We start from the raw sequence: 18,538 nt of genomic DNA on the forward strand, positions 1-18,538 counted from the left end.
CTACCATGGCTAAAAATGGCACTGTAGTGAAGTAATCAGTATTAAAATAAAATAAGATTAAAATTGAGAAAAACAAATTATGTAAAGCAAGCTGTGAAGGCCCTCATAACAAAGATCCAATAAACCTCAGATATCAGCTCTTACTCTATGAGTTCAAAAAGCTGTATTTGGGGACCACAAGCTGTTCCTCGAAAGCAACAGGCACAATAGAGCAGGGCAAAATACGAGCAAACTAATATTGATGCATAGGTAAGAATTAGGAACGCTGTAACTAGGATTTATGTGCACCCTCTCCAGCCCTCAGAATCATCAATTAGCTTCGTAGCACTGTCAAAGAAAATAGAAATCTTTCTCAAACTTCACCCTCCGATTTCTAGAAGCAAGCTCAATTCTGGCTCACCAGCTACCACTTGACAAGGTTAATGGATCTGACATTCAGTACTTGATGTCTTGATGTAAAGTAGTTGGTAAATCAAGTTTAACCAAACTTGCAGAGTACTGTGTGTGGCAACATGGAAAGTGGAAGTAGCTTTTGAAGGCAGCTTTTTAGATAAATGAGATGCACACCATCAGGCCCATTTGGGAACTATATCCATCACAGATAACCTTGTAAATACACGTTCATGAAGGTTCTCAGTCACCAGGTCATAGTCATCGTAGGCAACTGACACAAGTCCAGTTGCCTACGATATAGCACACAGCTTATTTACATTAAATATCATAATAACAATAAAACTGGTCTGCAGGGGTATTGATAATGACAGTATTGAAATAGAAAAAATAAATAGTAAAACAGCAGATTTACAATTCATGAACTCCGTGTGTGAAGTCCCTTACAGCCTGACTGCAGAAGTGGCTATCCATAAGTCACATCTGTGAGGACACTGCTTTCTCTAAACCACTGGGGGAAAAAGGGTAGCTTATAAAGAAAACGTAGTCTTGACTATAGTTGCCTCAAGCAAGAAAATTATAATAGGGTGTCCTCTAGAGGGCCTTGAACTGTTGCATATTTAAAACAAGAGAGGAACGAAGTCAAAGTGAAGCTGTTAATTACTAATAGAATATCTTTAGTGACTGTACTAAGGACCTCCTTCAGGAATTTAGTTGAAGTAACATTCACAAGTCAGGAGAAATAATTAATGGGAAATATGTGCGTTTCTTTTAAAGCCAAAGCCAAAATAGGTCGGTCTGGAGGGGGGAGGCTTGATTGGCAGGGAAACGCTTTAAGCACCATGTTTGGCACCTTTTCAGTGAAACAACTCCTACGTGTTCTTTGGGGAGGCTTTGTTGTTGTGACTGGAGGAGGGCATGACAACAGCCTCTTACATCAAACAGTACCCAGTTCTGGAAATGCTAAGAGGTAACAAAGAAGTTGATATTGTAGCCTCAGCTGTTAACAACTGTCAACAGGAAGTCAAATGGCGTCATGAGTTTCCTTCCTTTTTGTTACCATGATAACACATTCTAGCTACAAAATAATTGGTGTAAGGTTGAGCATAGTACAGAAGCAGAATCTATTATATTATGGGTGTAGTTGTTTGTAGACAGGGCAGTATTTTTTAAACAGAGTCTACGGTTCTCAGCTACCGTAGTAGACTGAGATGATGATGGCTTATGTCTTGTTCAACATATAGGATTTCTAATATTTAAAGTTTACATATGAGCTTGGCAGCCAACTTGCAAATAATCTTACTCCTTTATAGATGGAATACTATTCTTTGCAAGTATTTAACCAAAAAACATTTAAATTAAATGCTGGGACTTTTTACAAAGTAGCACACATAAGTAATAAAATTGATTGTTAAAATTATTTTCAACAAAATACTTTATCATTCCCAGGAAACAGTATTAGCTAATGGAAATCAGAGGAATTGTGTTGCTAAACATAATAAATCTTGTCTGAAAAAAATGTTAAACATAATCTGAAATTAAGATCTGACTGAAATATCTCCAACTCCAAAGGCTGAAGTGCTGATTTTGTTACTGTAACCTACCTACATACACTTTCTGTTACAAAATGATGGCAGGAATAAACACTAATTGTAAACGTGGGCTAGATGTGGGCATGCGATGTCAGTAGAATGTAAATGTTTAATTTGTAGCAAACCAACTACAACTAACATGCTAATGATTCTTTGAAACACATTAGCATTGAGTGCTCTCACCAGCACTGCATTTCACTGCTTCAGAAAGCAAATCCACACACAGCCTTTATTACCCTTCTGGCCAGGGGCCTGATATAGAAATGTGTACATCTCTCTATCATATTCATGAATGAGGGAAATATTACATGTTCATGTACACAGGAATCTCTTATCTCGATCCTTTAAGTTCGACACTTTGAAAAATCAGTTATTTTTTTTTATTATTATTTTCTTATGCACATAATTTGTGCATGTCTAATGGTATTTTTTGCATCCAATTTTTATAACGCTGTTTTTACTGTTCTTTATACTCTGGGAAACCTTAATTAACATATAATTGGAAAATGAACAAGTGGGCAAAAAGCAGCCAATATTATGCGTGACGTCTGAATCCTGTTGAACCTGCTGTGGGTCCACCAAATTGTACCAATGCAGCATCAAAACATTCCCACTACTATAAAAACATTCACGCTGATAGGTAGAAAAAACTGTCATTTATGTACGTGCCTCGCTCACCCTTCCCTCTGATTGGTCAGTATCCGACTTGCCATTTTCCTATTGGTCAATTTTGTGACTACTCTCGACAGAACAGGAAGAGATGGAAACCGGCCGTCTGCTAGGTAAATATTGAACAGAGGATGCTAGCTATGCCCATGTCTGACACGACAAAAGGACAGCAACTCCTGGATAACTGGACCAAAGATGAAACCACATGCTTTATCGACGATATTAAGGTATTTTACACCCAACGGCTGACTTGTTCTTACAGTTTGAGAAAGGAGAAGTTACAGGGTGCGGCCTGCTGTCATTAGCTTGATAGCTAACCTCAGTGCTAACGTTACGATATTTTGCGGTTATCTTAGTAATAGCACTCTCCACAAGCTAAAACATCATTAGCCAAGAAACCGACCGGCTGTGTTTGACGGGTCAGCAGCCTTTTGCAATAATGTTAGAAACACCAGTAAAATGAAACACGTTAGGTTCGTGTCAGATTCTGGTGCTGAGGATAACGCTCGGGAAATTACTGAAGACCTGGGATTAGCTAGATAGGTGTATGTTTGGTGTCAGGTATGGCTGTGGGTCCCAGTTCACGTCTGATGTCAGGTGAATTGTTAATTCAACAATCGGCAGTTAATCGCTTGGTCATGATGGACTTCAGCTTGATAGCTCTATAGATAATTAGAACAATATATGAAATTATGTCGATGATAGCTCTACCAGTTCAATGTGTAAACAAAGTCAAAGACATTTAAGTCCCCGCGAAAAGTTCAAGTTCTTTTAACGTTAAGCAATATACAACAACATTTGGTGTGACTGCTGCTTTGTGAATCACATCAGTGCCGTATAACCGGCTCCGAAAAGGTACCAGGTCACATTAAAAAATGTGTGTCCTTTGCTGATAGGAACAGTCAGCTTGAAGTCAATGACCAGATTTTACAGTGCAGTGGTTTTAAACATGGATCTACCTAGAATGATAATAACGACAACGGAACTACATGTCTTGATAGTTTGTGTACCTAGTGCTTGTGCAGTCCTTGCCAGACTTCGTACCAAAATCTGTTATTTCAGTCACTGTTAAGCAGCATAAGTACATAATCCAGCAGTGCCTGTTCATGTGTGCTTCATTTTACCCTGTTAAGCAATGATAAAATAAAGAGTTATTGTCCCAAACTGTGCTTATTAAGGCCTGGTGATAGTTGTACAGTAGCATTTGGCCAGATAACAAAGAAAAGTTTGGGGACAGCTGTGGTAGCAAACACAACATGGATAATTAGTTCTTCAGCTGAAATGATGACCACTGTCCACCATATATAAACCAAAAGTGAAAGCTCTCAGATCACAGGTATCTGTGATGAGTCATACCTCACAACTCATGTAGGGTATTACTCAAAATATGTGCTGTACAGGAATATCAGTGTTATGATCCATTCAGATGGTCACATTAAAGGTGGTGTAGAGTGCGCCGTTGTGATTTCAAAAACTGTTTGTTATTTTAAGTGTAGTTGACTTCCTAATGAGCGTTTTCCTCCTCCTGCCTAATTTGGCATTGAAAAAAAAAAACGACAGCCACAGCCAGAATTGGATTAGCATCTGGCAGGTGGCTTGTGTCAAGTCCCCTTTGAGATCAAGAACTTCAGTGACATTTTACATATTTACATATTTTGATTCATAAAATGTCCTATCTGAGCAGAAGTCAAGTAAATCAAACTGTTTTCTGTGAAAGAGGGAGAGGGCTTGGTTTTGCTACATCTCACTGCTTGTACGTCATTTAAAGTGATTAGATGAAGATTTAGGTGTGAGTGTGAGTGTGTGAGAGAGAGTGTATTATGTAATTATGTGTGTAATAGTATTCAAGCTTTTGATTCTGTAGAATGGGCTGGCTGAGAGCACAGCAAACACAAATAGCCGTGCAAACACCCTTCCACGAGCCCCCGGCCTCACACAAATAAAATAATCCTTTGTGTTGGGGCAAAGTCCTCGTCACCAAGCACAGCCTATGTCCTCATAGCATGTATTAGAACGTATGTAGCCAATTATGATCACATGAGGGGTAACGCATAGCAAACATTTTTCTTTAAGTTCCCCATGCTCAGTTCTTATGAATTGTGAGTACGATACAATACAGTTTTAAACAACAATTAGTAGTCACATGCTAAATAGACTGTGCATATAACTGTGTAGACATAAGCTCCTTGTTTTTTCTTTTTTTTTATATAAAAAATTGTAGGACTTTAACCTGTTGTTAGGAGATTTATACTGTCCATTTAGTTTGACTGGCAAAGTTGGAGCAGCAGTTTTATTGCATATTTTATTTTATATAAGAAAAACATTTATGTTGTAAATAGGTTTCAGTACAATTAGAATTTATATTATTTTTCATTAAGTCTTTTTTATTTGCTGCACAATTTTATCTGCCACCATTTTAATTTAAGAATTTAGTTTTAGCTAACTTTCTCTTCCTGGAAAACGTATGCAGCTATTTGTGCCATAACATTCATTACAAATGTTTTAAATACATTTTCTTCTAAACATATGTCTCTTTGTCTTTCTGTCCTGTTGTGCATATGCTTTATTTTTTGTTGTCTCTCATGGTTGGTTTTGGACCTGTGCCATGCAACTAATTCTGACTTTTTCAGTTTTAGACATCAAACTGAGACCTTTTAGCCATGGAGGGGCATGTGGCCAAAAACAATGAAAGCACTTTCCCCAGCTTCGTGGATCTGGATGACTTTCTTAACAAGCACAACTCGAACTTCATCTGGCTCCTCGTTGGTAAGTCTATATCCTCTCTGGGGGAAATATATGCAGAACGATGGATGTAAACTGGCTAGGAAAGTTATTGATGACCCCTTCTATGTACTGTATTCAGAGCACAAACTCCCGACAGATGGACGCTACAGGGTTCCAATTAGACACAGAAAAGATTCTTTGGTCTTCCTTTATTTATAACTCATTTATTAAACAGAGGTTTTGTAAGCTGTTATCCTTCCAGGTACAATACAAATATTTTTTAGAGTGAGAATATCATTTTCAGTCTCTTTGATTTAGGGTTAATGACGGGATGATGTACACCAACTTTACGTAAATTAGCACAGACATGCTAAGGAATAGTTCAATATTGTATATAGTAGTCGGTCATGGGAGCTGCATAGTACAAAGTATGATAAACTAATCCGTAATGTATCTAAGATCCCACATGAAAGATATTGATTCGTGTTTGCTTTTAATGAAGCTGACTGCATTAATATTTCATTGCGATTTAACTACAGTAAAAAGAAATGATAGTTTCGAGTTATTGCTCAGTGCAGGTGCACAGAGAGGTGGGCCAATTATATTAAATGCCTCATGGAATGAAGCTTTCTTTATATGATGCAACATCTTCAAGCTGAAAACATTTTTTGGGGGGGAAAGAAAAAGACATCAAACTAAAGCTTCAGTGCAGCCGTAAAACCCAGCTGTCAGACCAAACATAAAAGAATAAGTCATTAGTCTATTAATCACATCTGCATTGCTGTATTTCTTTATAAAAGATGATGAACACATAGCAGAATTCATGATTGGTTTCTAAACCCATTACTGTTTTGAATACTGCTGTAATCCTGCAGTCATTTCCCTGTGCTGATGAATCTGTATCATGTCTGGAAAAGTAGCATCTGGCATATTGTATTCAAAGGACCAAACAACAAGGTAATTCACATGTACTATTAAAGGGGCTAAATCAGCACATGGAACACAGTTTGCTGGTTTCTAGTCCGTTTGTGGGGTCAAGCACACATGTCCTTGCTATTGGTTCTGGCTGTGGCTTTGTTGGTGTAAGTTCCCCAAAGTTGAACTCCACACAAAACCAAGATGTGGATTTGCTTGCCTTGCAAATATTGTTTTTGCATGTATGGGGCTGCGGCCGAAATCTGATTGGTGCTTTTATGGCAGTTTTTTTAGCCCTACTATACAGTGTCTATAAAAAGTATTCCCCCCCTTTGGAGGTTTTCCCCTTTTATTACTTTTATAAATGGAATCATGGTCAATACACAAAACAAAAAAAATACCAAAAAAACCCTGAAGTGAATACAGATTTCTACAAAGTAATGTCAGTTAATTAAAAATATGTAGTTTAAAGTATTGCATCAGTATTCACCCCCTTCAAGTCAGTATTTAGTAGATGCACCATTGGCCGCAATCACAGCACTGAGTCTGTGTGGATAGGTCTCAATTAGTGTTTCACATCTGGACACTGCAATTTTACTTCATTCTTCTTTGCTCATGCCTCTGTCAGGTTGCACAGGGATCAGGCATGAACAGCCCTGTTCAAGTCCAGCCACAAATTCTCTATTGGATTGAGGTCTGGGCTTTGACTCAGCCTCTCCAGAACATCTACCTTGTTGTCTTTAAACCATTTCTGTGTAGCTTTTGCTGTATGCTTGGGGTCATTGCCTTGCTGGAAAATAAATCTTCTCTCAAGTCGTAGTTCTCTTGCAGACTGAATCAGGTTGTCCTCCAGGATTTCCCTATATTTAGCTGCATTCATTTTACCCTCTACCTTTACTAGTCTTCCAGGGCCTGCTGCTGAGAATGGTGTGTTTGTGGTGATGTGCAGTGTTTGGTGGCCACCAAGCATATTGTCTAGTCTGATGGCCAGAAAGCTCCATTTTGGTCTCATCAGACCAAAGAACCTTCCTCCAGTTGACCTAAGAGTCTCCTACATGCCTTTGGTTGAACCTCCATGTCTTCTCTTTGCCATTCTCCCGTAAAGCGTTGACTGGTGAAGAACCTGGGCAACAGTTGTTGTATGTAGGGTCCCTCCCATCTCAGCTGCTGAAGCTTTTAACTCCTACAGAGTAGTCATGGGTGTCTTGGTGGCCTCCCTCACTAGTTTCCTTCTTGCATGGTCACTCAGTTTGTGAGAGGGGCTTATTCTGGGCAGATTTACACATGTGCCACATTCCTTCACTTTTTTAATGATTGATTTAACTAATCTCCGGGGGATGTTCAGTGACTTAGAAAAGTTTTGTATCCATCCCCTGACTTATACTTTTCAATAACTTATTCATGTAGTTACTTGGAGTATTCTTTTGTTTTCATGATGTAATTGTAGCCAGGCATACTGATTAACCAGACTGGACCCTCAGACACAGGTGTCTTTATACTACAGTCACTTGACTGTAAAAGCAATAAAAGGGGATAACATCAGAGGCGATGAATACTTTTTGTAGGCACTTTATATGTTGTGTACAGTGATGGAATGTAACTGAGTACAATTACATACTGTTCTAAATGTACCTTAAAGGGATATTTTTCAAGTTTTAAATACTCTTATCAACATGGGAGTGGACAATATGTTTGCTTTAAGTAAATATATATTTACGACAAATATGGTCCAGAATATTCTCCAGAATAACGTCAAAGGTACTGCAGTGCATGCTCAAAAGATATGCTGAAAGCATAACATGGCAAACTCAAGCTTAACAAGCAACAACTGATGGGCATACTGACCTGAAAGTAACATTCCTTAGTAATACTGACACAATGTAGAGTCCAGCTTTACACTTGTAAAGGTTAACTAAACAATGTTAATCGGCCTGCAAGCTGTAGCCACCCATTTAGCTATCCCAGTTAAAAGTTTGTCGCATGTAGAGTTGTCCAGGCGTCTCTGTTAAAAACTACCACTGTGGTCTGCCTTTGGATGGGGGAGGAGGGAGGAAGGCTCTCTGCATCAGCTGTGTGCTTGGCCAGCAAGTGGTATTTGAGACTTGACATACTCCGGTGGTAATACAGTGTTCACATTAACAGTAAATGCTAATAACTTACAATAACCATCTAACAGGGCTTTGAAGCTGCACATGCCATTCAAAAGACCCTTTTCTTTATCCATTTCTGCTCAAGGCGATTTGTTTCTGCTTGCCATGCGCTTCCTGATATCCCAAACTACAGGGCGGGCCGACGGTCCTAACGTGCGTGCGTTAATTGAACATCAAAAAAGTTAATGGTGTTAAGAGGAATTTGCGTTAACGTATTATTATCACGTTAACTCCGACAGCCCTAATATATATATTTAATTTGTGTAAACAAAGTATTCTAAGCACCATAAAACAATTTTAAAAAAAATCCTGCTTGTACTGTATTAACAAACTTGACCCTGTTGTGTTGTTGTCTTTCAGCCACCATTCTGTCCTGTGGATGGATCATCTATTTAACCTATTACAACTCCCGCAACATCGGCCTCATCCTCACCCTCATCATCAACAGACTCTACAAGGATGGCTACATTCACATTGGTGCGTGCGTCAGGTGCTCCGTCACACACTGATGAATAGTGAGGAGGAATGCTGCCAAAGCTTCCAGTTCAAGGCGTTAACTCTGAATATTTCATGATGAGCCGGTTTCTCTTAGTGATTATCTCCATCTACTGCAGCCAACACCAGATTGAATTTCTCTACATGAATGACACAGGAGCTAATTTATAAAGCACCTTGAGGCCTGAATCCAAGTGTGAAGCTGCTGTTATTTTTTCAAGCAAGTGATTAGCTTCTTCCAAAAACACATCAATTTCTTTACTAAAGAGCAGAATTTGTCACGTGCATCTGCTCAGCATTCAGCCCTGAATACTACTGTACACTCAAACTAAAAGAGAAGCCAGAGCGTGTCATAGTGATGCTGAATTTGTGATGTGTTTGTATTGAACATTTGATCAGTGAATTGACATTCATAGCAGAGTATGTTGACAGAAACCTGCAGCTGTGAGCAAATAGGAAGTGCAAGAAAGATTACCAAAGCAGCATTAGGATTTGGTGAGGAAAGCACGGCTTAGTTAACGTCTCTTTGCCAACATGTGTCGCCACAAAGTGAGCAGTCACCCGTGTGCCTGCTAATCAATTTTTAAAATTTAGATTTGAATTGATTCAACATTCCAAAGAGGTTGTTACTCCGTCTTGGGGCGGCATTTACAAAAAATCTTGTAAGGGAGCAAAAACTTAGAAGTAAACACAAGACCAAGAGCAAAACCTTCATAACAAACAGCACAATCTTCTAGTTTTCACATTTTCTAACATGCTAAGCAGGCTTGAACACGCCTGAAGGTGTGTCTTCTCAGGGAAGCACCGACCAAAACAAGCTTACAGTTCCTTTCTTGAGCCAGAGGAAACATCAGAAATACAACAGTCAGATGACACCACTCTAGCTACGTCACTCAGATGTTGTCATTCTCTATGCAGGATGTAATGAAAAGGAGAAAGACATGTTATGAGCCAAAAATAATTAATGTGATAGAAAATCATGTTCAGTTTTCTTGCTATTTTTTCTTGCTTCATGACTCTGACCTACTTGTTGTACAATTAGATCGTAATTAAGATAATTTGGTTTAGTGACAAAATATTCCAGTAACATCTGGAATGTTTTATATTTTAATCAGAGCTTACACAACCTTGTAATTACATCTTTTGTTTAACAAAATCAAATCCAAACAGGTACATTTGGAAACTACTATCATGTGACTGAAATATACTTATTCTTATTTCTCTGTAATATAAACTATGTGTGACCCCCTCCACAGGTTCCTTCTCCTTCTCTGTGCTGTCGGGGAAAGTCATGTTCAGAGATGTCTACTACATCAACCAGGACATGTCTATCAGGTAACCCGACCTGTTCTATATCATTTGCCTCCCCTTTGTTGGTCTATAATCTTACAGCTTGCTTATTCTTTAATTCTTCTTTTCTCTCTTACAGGATACAGGATGGCTTTCTCATATTTCGTTGGTGGAAAATGTATAACCCAAAACAGAAACAGCATGGTGAGTAGGGCAGAGATTTGTTCACAAGGACCTTAGTTTAGCATCGAAGCAGCTTTTAATTATCCTGATAAACCACAGAAAAAAGTAAAAAAAAAAATCTTTGCTGCAAATGCTCATCTGTTAGTATTTTTAATATATTGTATTGTTGTAGAATATTTGCATAGCTCTCCAGTCTATTGGAGTATGGACTATGAACTATCAAGATGCAACAGCTGTTTAAATGTACCAGTTATAGAGGGACACATCAACATGAGCTCTGACTTTCTTCTGTTTCTTGTCATCAGACCCCAAGGCAGAGACCAGGCTTTACTTGACTGTTAACGGCTTCGAATTCCATGTCTACAACCGGACTGACCTCTATGCCCGACTGCAGGAGACCTTTGGACTGGAGCCCACACTCATAACACCCAAAAAAGATGAAGAGAGGGGGAGAGAAGACAGACACAAGAGCCTAGAAAGGTACGACCGAGGCCTCTGGGAAATTGAAACGTCTTTTGAACGTGATTTGAAGTTTGTTTAGTAGAAGTTACTTAATATAAACTTTATGGTATCTTGCATCTACAGTTGTTAAAGCTTTGGATGGTGATGTCTTTGCATTTTGATGATAAAAATGACATTCAATAAATAGCCTAATCCACAAATTTGGGCAGTAAACAAATGAGCAGAAATCAGCAATTTCCTATGGAAGTTTTTAATGAATGCAGATTTGATGACAAGAAATCTGAAAAAGCTGTGCCTTCACACTCAATTTTCTGTCACCAAATGCATTAAAAGCATCTGCACAGAGAAGAGCTATTGTCATTTCCCACTGACAGGCAAGCCATTTATAGTGCTGTTGAATCGACTGAATGTCTTTTGGTCCTCTTACAGTGTGAACATCAAAGCAGAGAGTCCAGACCCTACATCATCTTGGCGCTCACTGATCCCTGTCATCAAGGTTAACATCAGCACTGTAAGTACCTTAGGATTTCAACAAAAATGTTAAGGAATTCGGTCAGGGCACAATTCCACCTTTAGAAATTGCTTAAATGATTATAAACAAAAAAAAATAAAAACATATTTGAAGGGTTTGGGCTTCGTTCCTTTATTGTGTGTGTGTGTGTGTTTACTCTCCTACAGGGCCGTCTGGCATTTGGGAACCACTACCTCCCCCAAACTCTGTGCGTGAACTTTGAGGATGCCTTCCTGACGTACGCCACCAAGCCTCCATCCAGCCACCTGGACCAGTACATGCACATCGTCAAAGGCTCGCTGGAGAACGTGCGTGTCATGCTGGTTCCCAGTCCACGCTACCTTGGCATGCAGAATGACGAGTAAGTCATGTACTGGTGAAGTAACACCATCGGGGCAAACTTCACTTAATTTTAATTTGATTTCAGTGTTCCTATAAAATCACTTATTTCCAAAGGCCTCTTTTTAAAATCAGGGTTGAAAATCATATAAGAGTAACACCAAATAGATTAAATAATGTAGCAGACATGGTGGTATTTATTTATTTATTCATAGCGCTTTGTGAAACATTTTTGGAGATAAATCTCAAAATATACGTGTTTTTTGGGCATACCGTAATGACTGTTAAAAATGAGCTGATTATGCAGTTTAAAATTGATAACTCTTGCAGTATGTAATGTGGGACTCTTTAAACACAAGGCGGAAGACTTGCTCCATATTTCTCTGCTTATTTGTAAAAAAAATAAAAAGAGGTAATCCGATTTTGTGCCACAGTTATGAGGAGTCAAAACAAATCGTTTTATTTGAATAATTGAGTTTTTTGCTGCTTTCTTTTTTTTTTTGCTGCTTTTTTATACTGCATTTAGTGGATGACTCAGCTTGTATTTAGCTGAGTATAGAGCTGCATCTGCAGTTACAAAAAGGATAAGGAGGTATATATACGAAAAGGGCAATTGGCAATTTTGATATTAAAAATGTTGGTAAAACATTTGAATGGGGCATCACTTTCCTCCTATTTTTACCTGACAGCTTTAACTGTACGTCATTATGAGCAAGGATACCATAATCCATTATCTGCACTTTAACTGAATGGAATGCCATAGAGAGTAAATTGCATTAACCTTCTGTGATTAAGGAGTCACTCTCGATAAAACCTTGGCAGCTGCAGCCTCTATAGAAGCCATCAGTGATTTTAAACTTTACCTTTTCAAGGACTGTCTTGACACGTCTTAAAGCTTTATTGAAATGTCCGGCAAGATGAAGACTGGTGCTTTTATGAAATTGAAAGAGTGTCTTCATGCCAGAAAGTTTCAACCCAGACTGCATATTTTATTTATGCCTTGGTTCCTTTTAGGTACCTGCTAACCTGCTGTGACTCCCATTTGTGTGGTCCAGAATAAGTCTACGCAGATCATAACCACTGTATCAAATCTGTACTTTGCCTCTAAACTGTGATTTTATGGATTTGGATTCTAGACCTCCCAGACTAATGGGTGAAGGCTTTGTGGTCATGCAGTCCAATGATGTTGACATCTACTATTACCAGGATGAACCCGGTAAGCTTGTGTAGCATGCATACACATACGCATAATATCTACAAATGTTAAAACAACAGAATTTGCAGCGGTGTACTAAAGAAATTCTACTGGGAATTGTTCAGCATTGGAAAAACACATACTGTATTTTACCACTGAACAACCCTATGCACTTGATTGCTTGTAGAAAAATATGAGCATGATCAATGGATGCTGGCTTGATGATTATAAAGCAGCCCCACTGTAGTAGTTTCAAGTCGTAGCAAGATTGTCTGCAATGTTTTTCATACACTTCTAGGTTTTTGTTCAGCATTCTTTGTCAGATTCGCTTGAAATGTATTTGTGTGTTTGTGTAGGTCTGGTGCCTATGGAGCAGGAGAGTGGGGAAGAGGCAGAGACATGCAGCGAGGGTGATAAGCTTCAGGACCTGCCTCCATGTTGGGGTCTGGACATTGTCTGTGGAAAAGGGACTGACTTCAACTATGGCCCCTGGGCAGATCGTCAGAGGTGAGTGATGACAGATGCAGAAACCCAAGAATTTCAACTTGAAAAATTTTGCCCCAATTCAGTGTATGCTACATAAACAGAGGCACTTGTTGACATCAATTATGTAATAGTTAATAACTGCACAATTAGAGAACCTCCCGCTTTTAGCTTTTGAATGAATGATCTCGGTAGTTAAACTGGCAATAGAGAAGTTCTTTGCTTTAATGTATCATTATGAAGTAAATTTTGATTACACAATGTAATGGCTTTAGAAAAATGACACTATCGGCATTTAGATTGAACCTCGCTGGCAGTCTGGCACCATTTCTATCTGCTTTCATGGCTCCATGATAAATTGAATGAATGAATAAAGTCATGTTTTGTCCTGTTGTGACTCAGAAAACATAAACAGAAAGCAATCCATTTTCCATCCCACTTGGAAACACTAGGAGGGGAAGGTTGTCTCTTTCCACTTTAGACTAAATTTAGAAACAACATTAAGTTGGATAACATAGCATTATTATATATTTTGCACGCACTTAAAAAAACGTATCAGTACAGATGCAAATGTAATAGATGTAAGATGAATGTTTCTTTGGTCAGTGAGAGTCTTCAAACAGTTTATATATCATACTTTTGAGACTTTGGGCTGTCCAGAAGTGGCCTTGCACTTACACAAACTGACTTCTCTCAGGGACTGTCTGTGGAAGTTCTTCCTGCCGGCTGACTACCAGGCCATGAAAGTGACCGAGGTCGCCCAGTCAGGCAAACGCAGGCAGATCCAGGCTTTCGAGCTCCGCATGAACATCATTGCCGACGCCACCATCGACCTACTCTTTACCAAAAACAGGGTGATGCTTTCTCTTACTGTTATGTGCTTTCTTCCCTCACGCTTCTTTTCTTGTCAACTTCTCTGATCATATTTCCTCTCCCTGCTGCTCCCCCTTGTCTTTGTCTTTATGACTCACTCAGTTTTAAGCTATTGGTATTGGTTCATGTTTTATGCTTTTTCAAATTTTCATCCTCAAGCAGCACATGGATTTTCACAAAGCTAAGAATGTGAAGTGCATGCTAAATATCAACATGAATGCATGACGGTTAAAATCGTAAAATGTCAGGGAAGACCCTTAGTTTATTACTTTTTTTGAACAGTTTTTTTTTGTTCCAAGTAGGTGACTTTCTGTAATTTCTAAGGCAGTACGGCAGCTTCTGTAATAATTTTCTGGTTGCCATCTCACTCCCTCCATGCTCTGTCTTCATTCTTGTTACTAGGAAACCAATGCCATCCATGTGAATGTAGGTGCAGGCTCTTACCTGGAAGTCAACATCCCCATGACTGTAGGAGAGAACGGTGAGTGTGTGTTTCAAAGACCAGCTGACCAAAATGTCAACACTTCAATCGGTTGTCACAGCAGATGTCCCTCTGGTTATGGACATGTTATTCTTAGAATGTCACACGTCAACTCTAACAGTTTTCCATCATTGGGTAATAATCTGTTGTACTGACTGATGGCTTGAACTACATTCAAGATGAGCATCATTATGAAAAGCCTGCTGGTCCTCATAAATTTTGATTTTGATTTATTAAACATATATGTTTTCCTAGATTTATCATGTATTTTCTTTAATTAATTAATCAAGATCAAGATTGATGACTAGATTTGTTTTTAGATCATGGGAAACACCAGTCTTAGAGTGAACTACTTGACAGTAAGATTTTGATGAAGGTTCTCAGTCATCCAGGTCATAGTAATTCTAAGTGCTATATTGTAGGCAACTGGACGTGTTTCAGTTTGTTGAAGACGTTTCACCTCTCATTTAAGAGGCTTCTTCAGTTCTAACTAAGTGGAGGGGAGTTGCAGGTTTTAAACTGTGTGGGAGTGTCCTTGCAGAGTCGTTAAGGACACATGTGAGCTCTGATTTTCAGAGCCGTTAGGGCCACTTGTGGGTTGTTGACCCAACCGGCCTTCATGGTGGTTGCTAGGGCTAGGTGAGCCCAGGTGTGAATGGTTGTTGGATGAGAGGTGAAAAGTCTTCAAGAAGCGGAAACGCATCCAGTTGCCTACGATATAGCACAATTACTTGACAGTACAAAAATAGATGGCACTGCAAATTGCGCAAGAATCCCCACTGAGGCAGCAATAAACAATATTTTTATGATAACAATGTATCAAATGACATGACATCTGAAAGGTTGTCTCTGATAGTGATACACCTTCAGAGAATATTCACCTGAATCTGCAGCTCCCCTCAGCTTTACACAGCATTATACTGAGTGTCAGCTCATTGTGTAGCTGTCTGGCCCAAAACTATACTGTTTTAGCTCATGCTCACTGCTCTTGTACTGTCATATTTGGTAGTAGCTGGGAGCTTTTTGAGACAAAAACCTCCAAAAACAGATACAGTTAGAGAGTAGCTAGTTATGCAAAAAAACAAACAAACAGATTTTAGTACACAACAACAACTGTGTGATTGCTAATGTTGTATTTAAATAAGCAACTGTTCGCTACAAAGTTTGACATATTAAAGTATGAACTTATGAAAAGTCTTGCATGAAAAAATTGGTGCGAGTCGACATGTCCTGGATATCAATTTCTGCATGCGTCTGGGTTTTTTTTTTTTCTTTTGAGTTTGAGCCTCTGACTGAACTCGGCTCTCACCAGAGAGTCTCCAGTTATTTCCTTCCGTCTCTTCCCCTCCCTTCTCGATACGTGAAGAACAGTTTATTCCCCTCCAGTCAGCTGTCAACAAGGGAAAAAAAGAGACTAATTATAGTTTATTACACCTGGCAGGGGAGGCTAGCATCTTGTTGCTTGTTGCAGACAGGCTGAGAAGCAAGAATGATGAGAGAATGATGGAGGATAAGTCAACCCTCCCCAAAGTTTTAAAAAACATTAACTCTGAGCCCTCTTCCCACTGGTAAATATTTTTTTACCAAATTGATTGGAGGGATTTAAATATGTCAGACTTCAACAGACTTTAGTGCATGTGTCAATGTTACATTTGCAGCTTGTTTCTGTTGCGCGCCAAGAGGTGAAGAAAAAAAAAAAGGCAGAACAACTTTTGTAGGTTTGAATTTAGAATTAATTTTGGGCCCTGCTCTTTATTGCCTCAGTAAGTCCAGTGGGAATTTTAATATTGTTGAAAGCACTGTTTATTTTTGGTACTCCATGTTGCTTTCCCTTGTGATACAAGTTTTACCTCAGATTTTTGAACACTCTGTTTAGTCACTGCTAATGAGGAATTTTGTTACTATTATTCACAAGAAATCAGGTTGTGTTAACAATCCCCCAAAATGAGAAAAATCTGTACTTTGTATGAATTTGAAGCTTAAATAGTAATTTATTGTTCAAAATCAGGTGAGGGTGCTTTTGTGACCATAGTCAGGAGTACCTAAGTAAATTATAAAACAGTTCAGCAGTTGTAGCATCAAATACAAAAACAAGAACAGTGCAAAATGTCCTGCTCAAGACCGAGACCAAAGCAGGAGGGATGTACTTTTTTCAATTATATGGAGCACATATGTTTTTTTGACCATAGCATGTACCAGTGTACCTTTATCCATACAACACTTCCAACAAGTAGCTGAGTCTTTTAAGCCAAGTCTGAAAAGCCTACTTGGGGTCCAATAAAATAGGTGCAGAATTTTAAATTGAATAAGCCTCACCCTCAGGTCCCTTGACATTGTTTGAGAGTTACCACAAATCTTAGCCCAGTCCTGTTCATCATATGATACCGCCAAATCTCTCTCTCTACCTGTAGAATTTTATCTAGCTTATCTGCTGGCCTTGGGGAGTGTAAACTCGACCCACAAGCCTTTACATGGCGTAGTTGAAGATATCTTCAGAATTGGGTTTTAGGTAAATCATATTGTTGTTTTAAGTCATCAAATGATTTAAGTGTATTGGTGCTGTATAGATTTTCTAATATAATGACACCTCTTTCTACCCACTCCTTCCAAATAAATGCTTTTTTATTAATATTTAGCTAAGGATTTAGCCAGATGCTAGCTGCCTTGTTTAAATAAGGATCAAACTCAGCCCCGAGACTCTCCTCCATACCCTTTGATGGTGAGATATGACTGGGTGAGCCTTCATATGTTTATATATTTTGGTGGACAAGCAGTGAATCAGATGGAAAGGGGCAGATGGGGGGGGGGCTCTCTCTGGAGGTAACGCCCAGTGCGCCAAATGCCTGAGATTATATGCATAATAATAATATACCAAATTTGGGAACCCTAAACCACCACTGTTGACTGGCCTTTATAATTTCCGTTTAAAGTAGCTGTCTGGGATTTCTAATGGGAGAGAGTGAAGTAAGTAATTGATCCTGGGGACACAGTTCATTTTGTGGATGTTAACTTTTCCCCATAAGGATAAATACAGTGACGACCAGCGTTTTGCATCAATATCTAGACTGTATTAAGGGGTCAAAGTTCACTTTAATAATACAATCCAACTCAGGGGGAAAAAGGATACCAAGGTATTTTAATCCCTGCATAGGCAATCTGAATCTGCCTGCTTGGAAGAGTGTATTCGGACAATACTTTGTCAAAGGTAAAGCCTCGGATTTATCCTAGTTGACCTTAATTCCTGAGATCTTCAAAAAGGTGTTAATTGCGTTCAGCAATGAAGGTATTAATACCGTAGGGTCCGAAACCAGTAAAAGAATATCGTCCGTGAACATCAATAATTTGTGGACGGAGCCATCATAAGTCACTCCCGGAAAATTATCATCACACCTAACTGCAGCTGCAAGAGGTTCCATTACCAAGCAGAATAACAGAGGGCTAAGTGGTGAGCCTTGATGTGTACCTCTCCCCAATTCAAATTATGAAGAAATGTACCCATTAGATTGTACTGCTCACATAAAACTATCTAAACATATTATTAATATCTACAGATTTGGCTTTTAGTTCTCCCTCCTCTGATCTAACGGCCAAAATAATAGTTAAACATTCTTTCGGTTTTAAGCAGTTTGCCAGTAATTTGCCAGCTTTATCCCCTTATTAGTAATATTTTTGTCTCATTCTGAAGAGCGAGAATTACACTTTCTGTGACAGAATACAGGTATAAAGATATTTAAGTTGTGTCAGATCCCTAAGATCCTCAAAATTAAAGTTCCTTTTTAAATTGGT

General features: G+C 38.8%; 1 protein-coding gene across 1 annotated transcript in view; it reads left to right on the forward strand.

Annotated features, from left to right (window-relative positions):
- The first annotated feature begins 2,754 nt into the window (after positions 1-2,754).
- The window catches only part of kiaa1109 (KIAA1109), an 84,906-nt gene continuing 69,122 nt past the window's right edge, over positions 2,755-18,538 (forward strand). Inside the window, exons 1-12 of the mRNA XM_084382144.1 lie at positions 2,755-2,878; positions 5,282-5,417; positions 8,801-8,917; positions 10,192-10,270; positions 10,365-10,429; positions 10,714-10,888; positions 11,300-11,381; positions 11,549-11,742; positions 12,857-12,936; positions 13,272-13,422; positions 14,096-14,252; positions 14,674-14,752. Coding sequence (XP_084238270.1) covers positions 5,312-5,417; positions 8,801-8,917; positions 10,192-10,270; positions 10,365-10,429; positions 10,714-10,888; positions 11,300-11,381; positions 11,549-11,742; positions 12,857-12,936; positions 13,272-13,422; positions 14,096-14,252; positions 14,674-14,752 — 1,285 coding nt within the window. The 5' untranslated portion in view covers positions 2,755-2,878; positions 5,282-5,311. The remainder of the gene's footprint in view (positions 2,879-5,281; positions 5,418-8,800; positions 8,918-10,191; positions 10,271-10,364; positions 10,430-10,713; positions 10,889-11,299; positions 11,382-11,548; positions 11,743-12,856; positions 12,937-13,271; positions 13,423-14,095; positions 14,253-14,673; positions 14,753-18,538) is intronic.

The sequence above is a fragment of the Pagrus pagrus genome (assembly GCF_965226575.1).
Source record: "Pagrus pagrus genome assembly, chromosome: 18".
Classification (NCBI taxonomy): Eukaryota; Metazoa; Chordata; class Actinopteri; order Spariformes; family Sparidae; genus Pagrus; species Pagrus pagrus.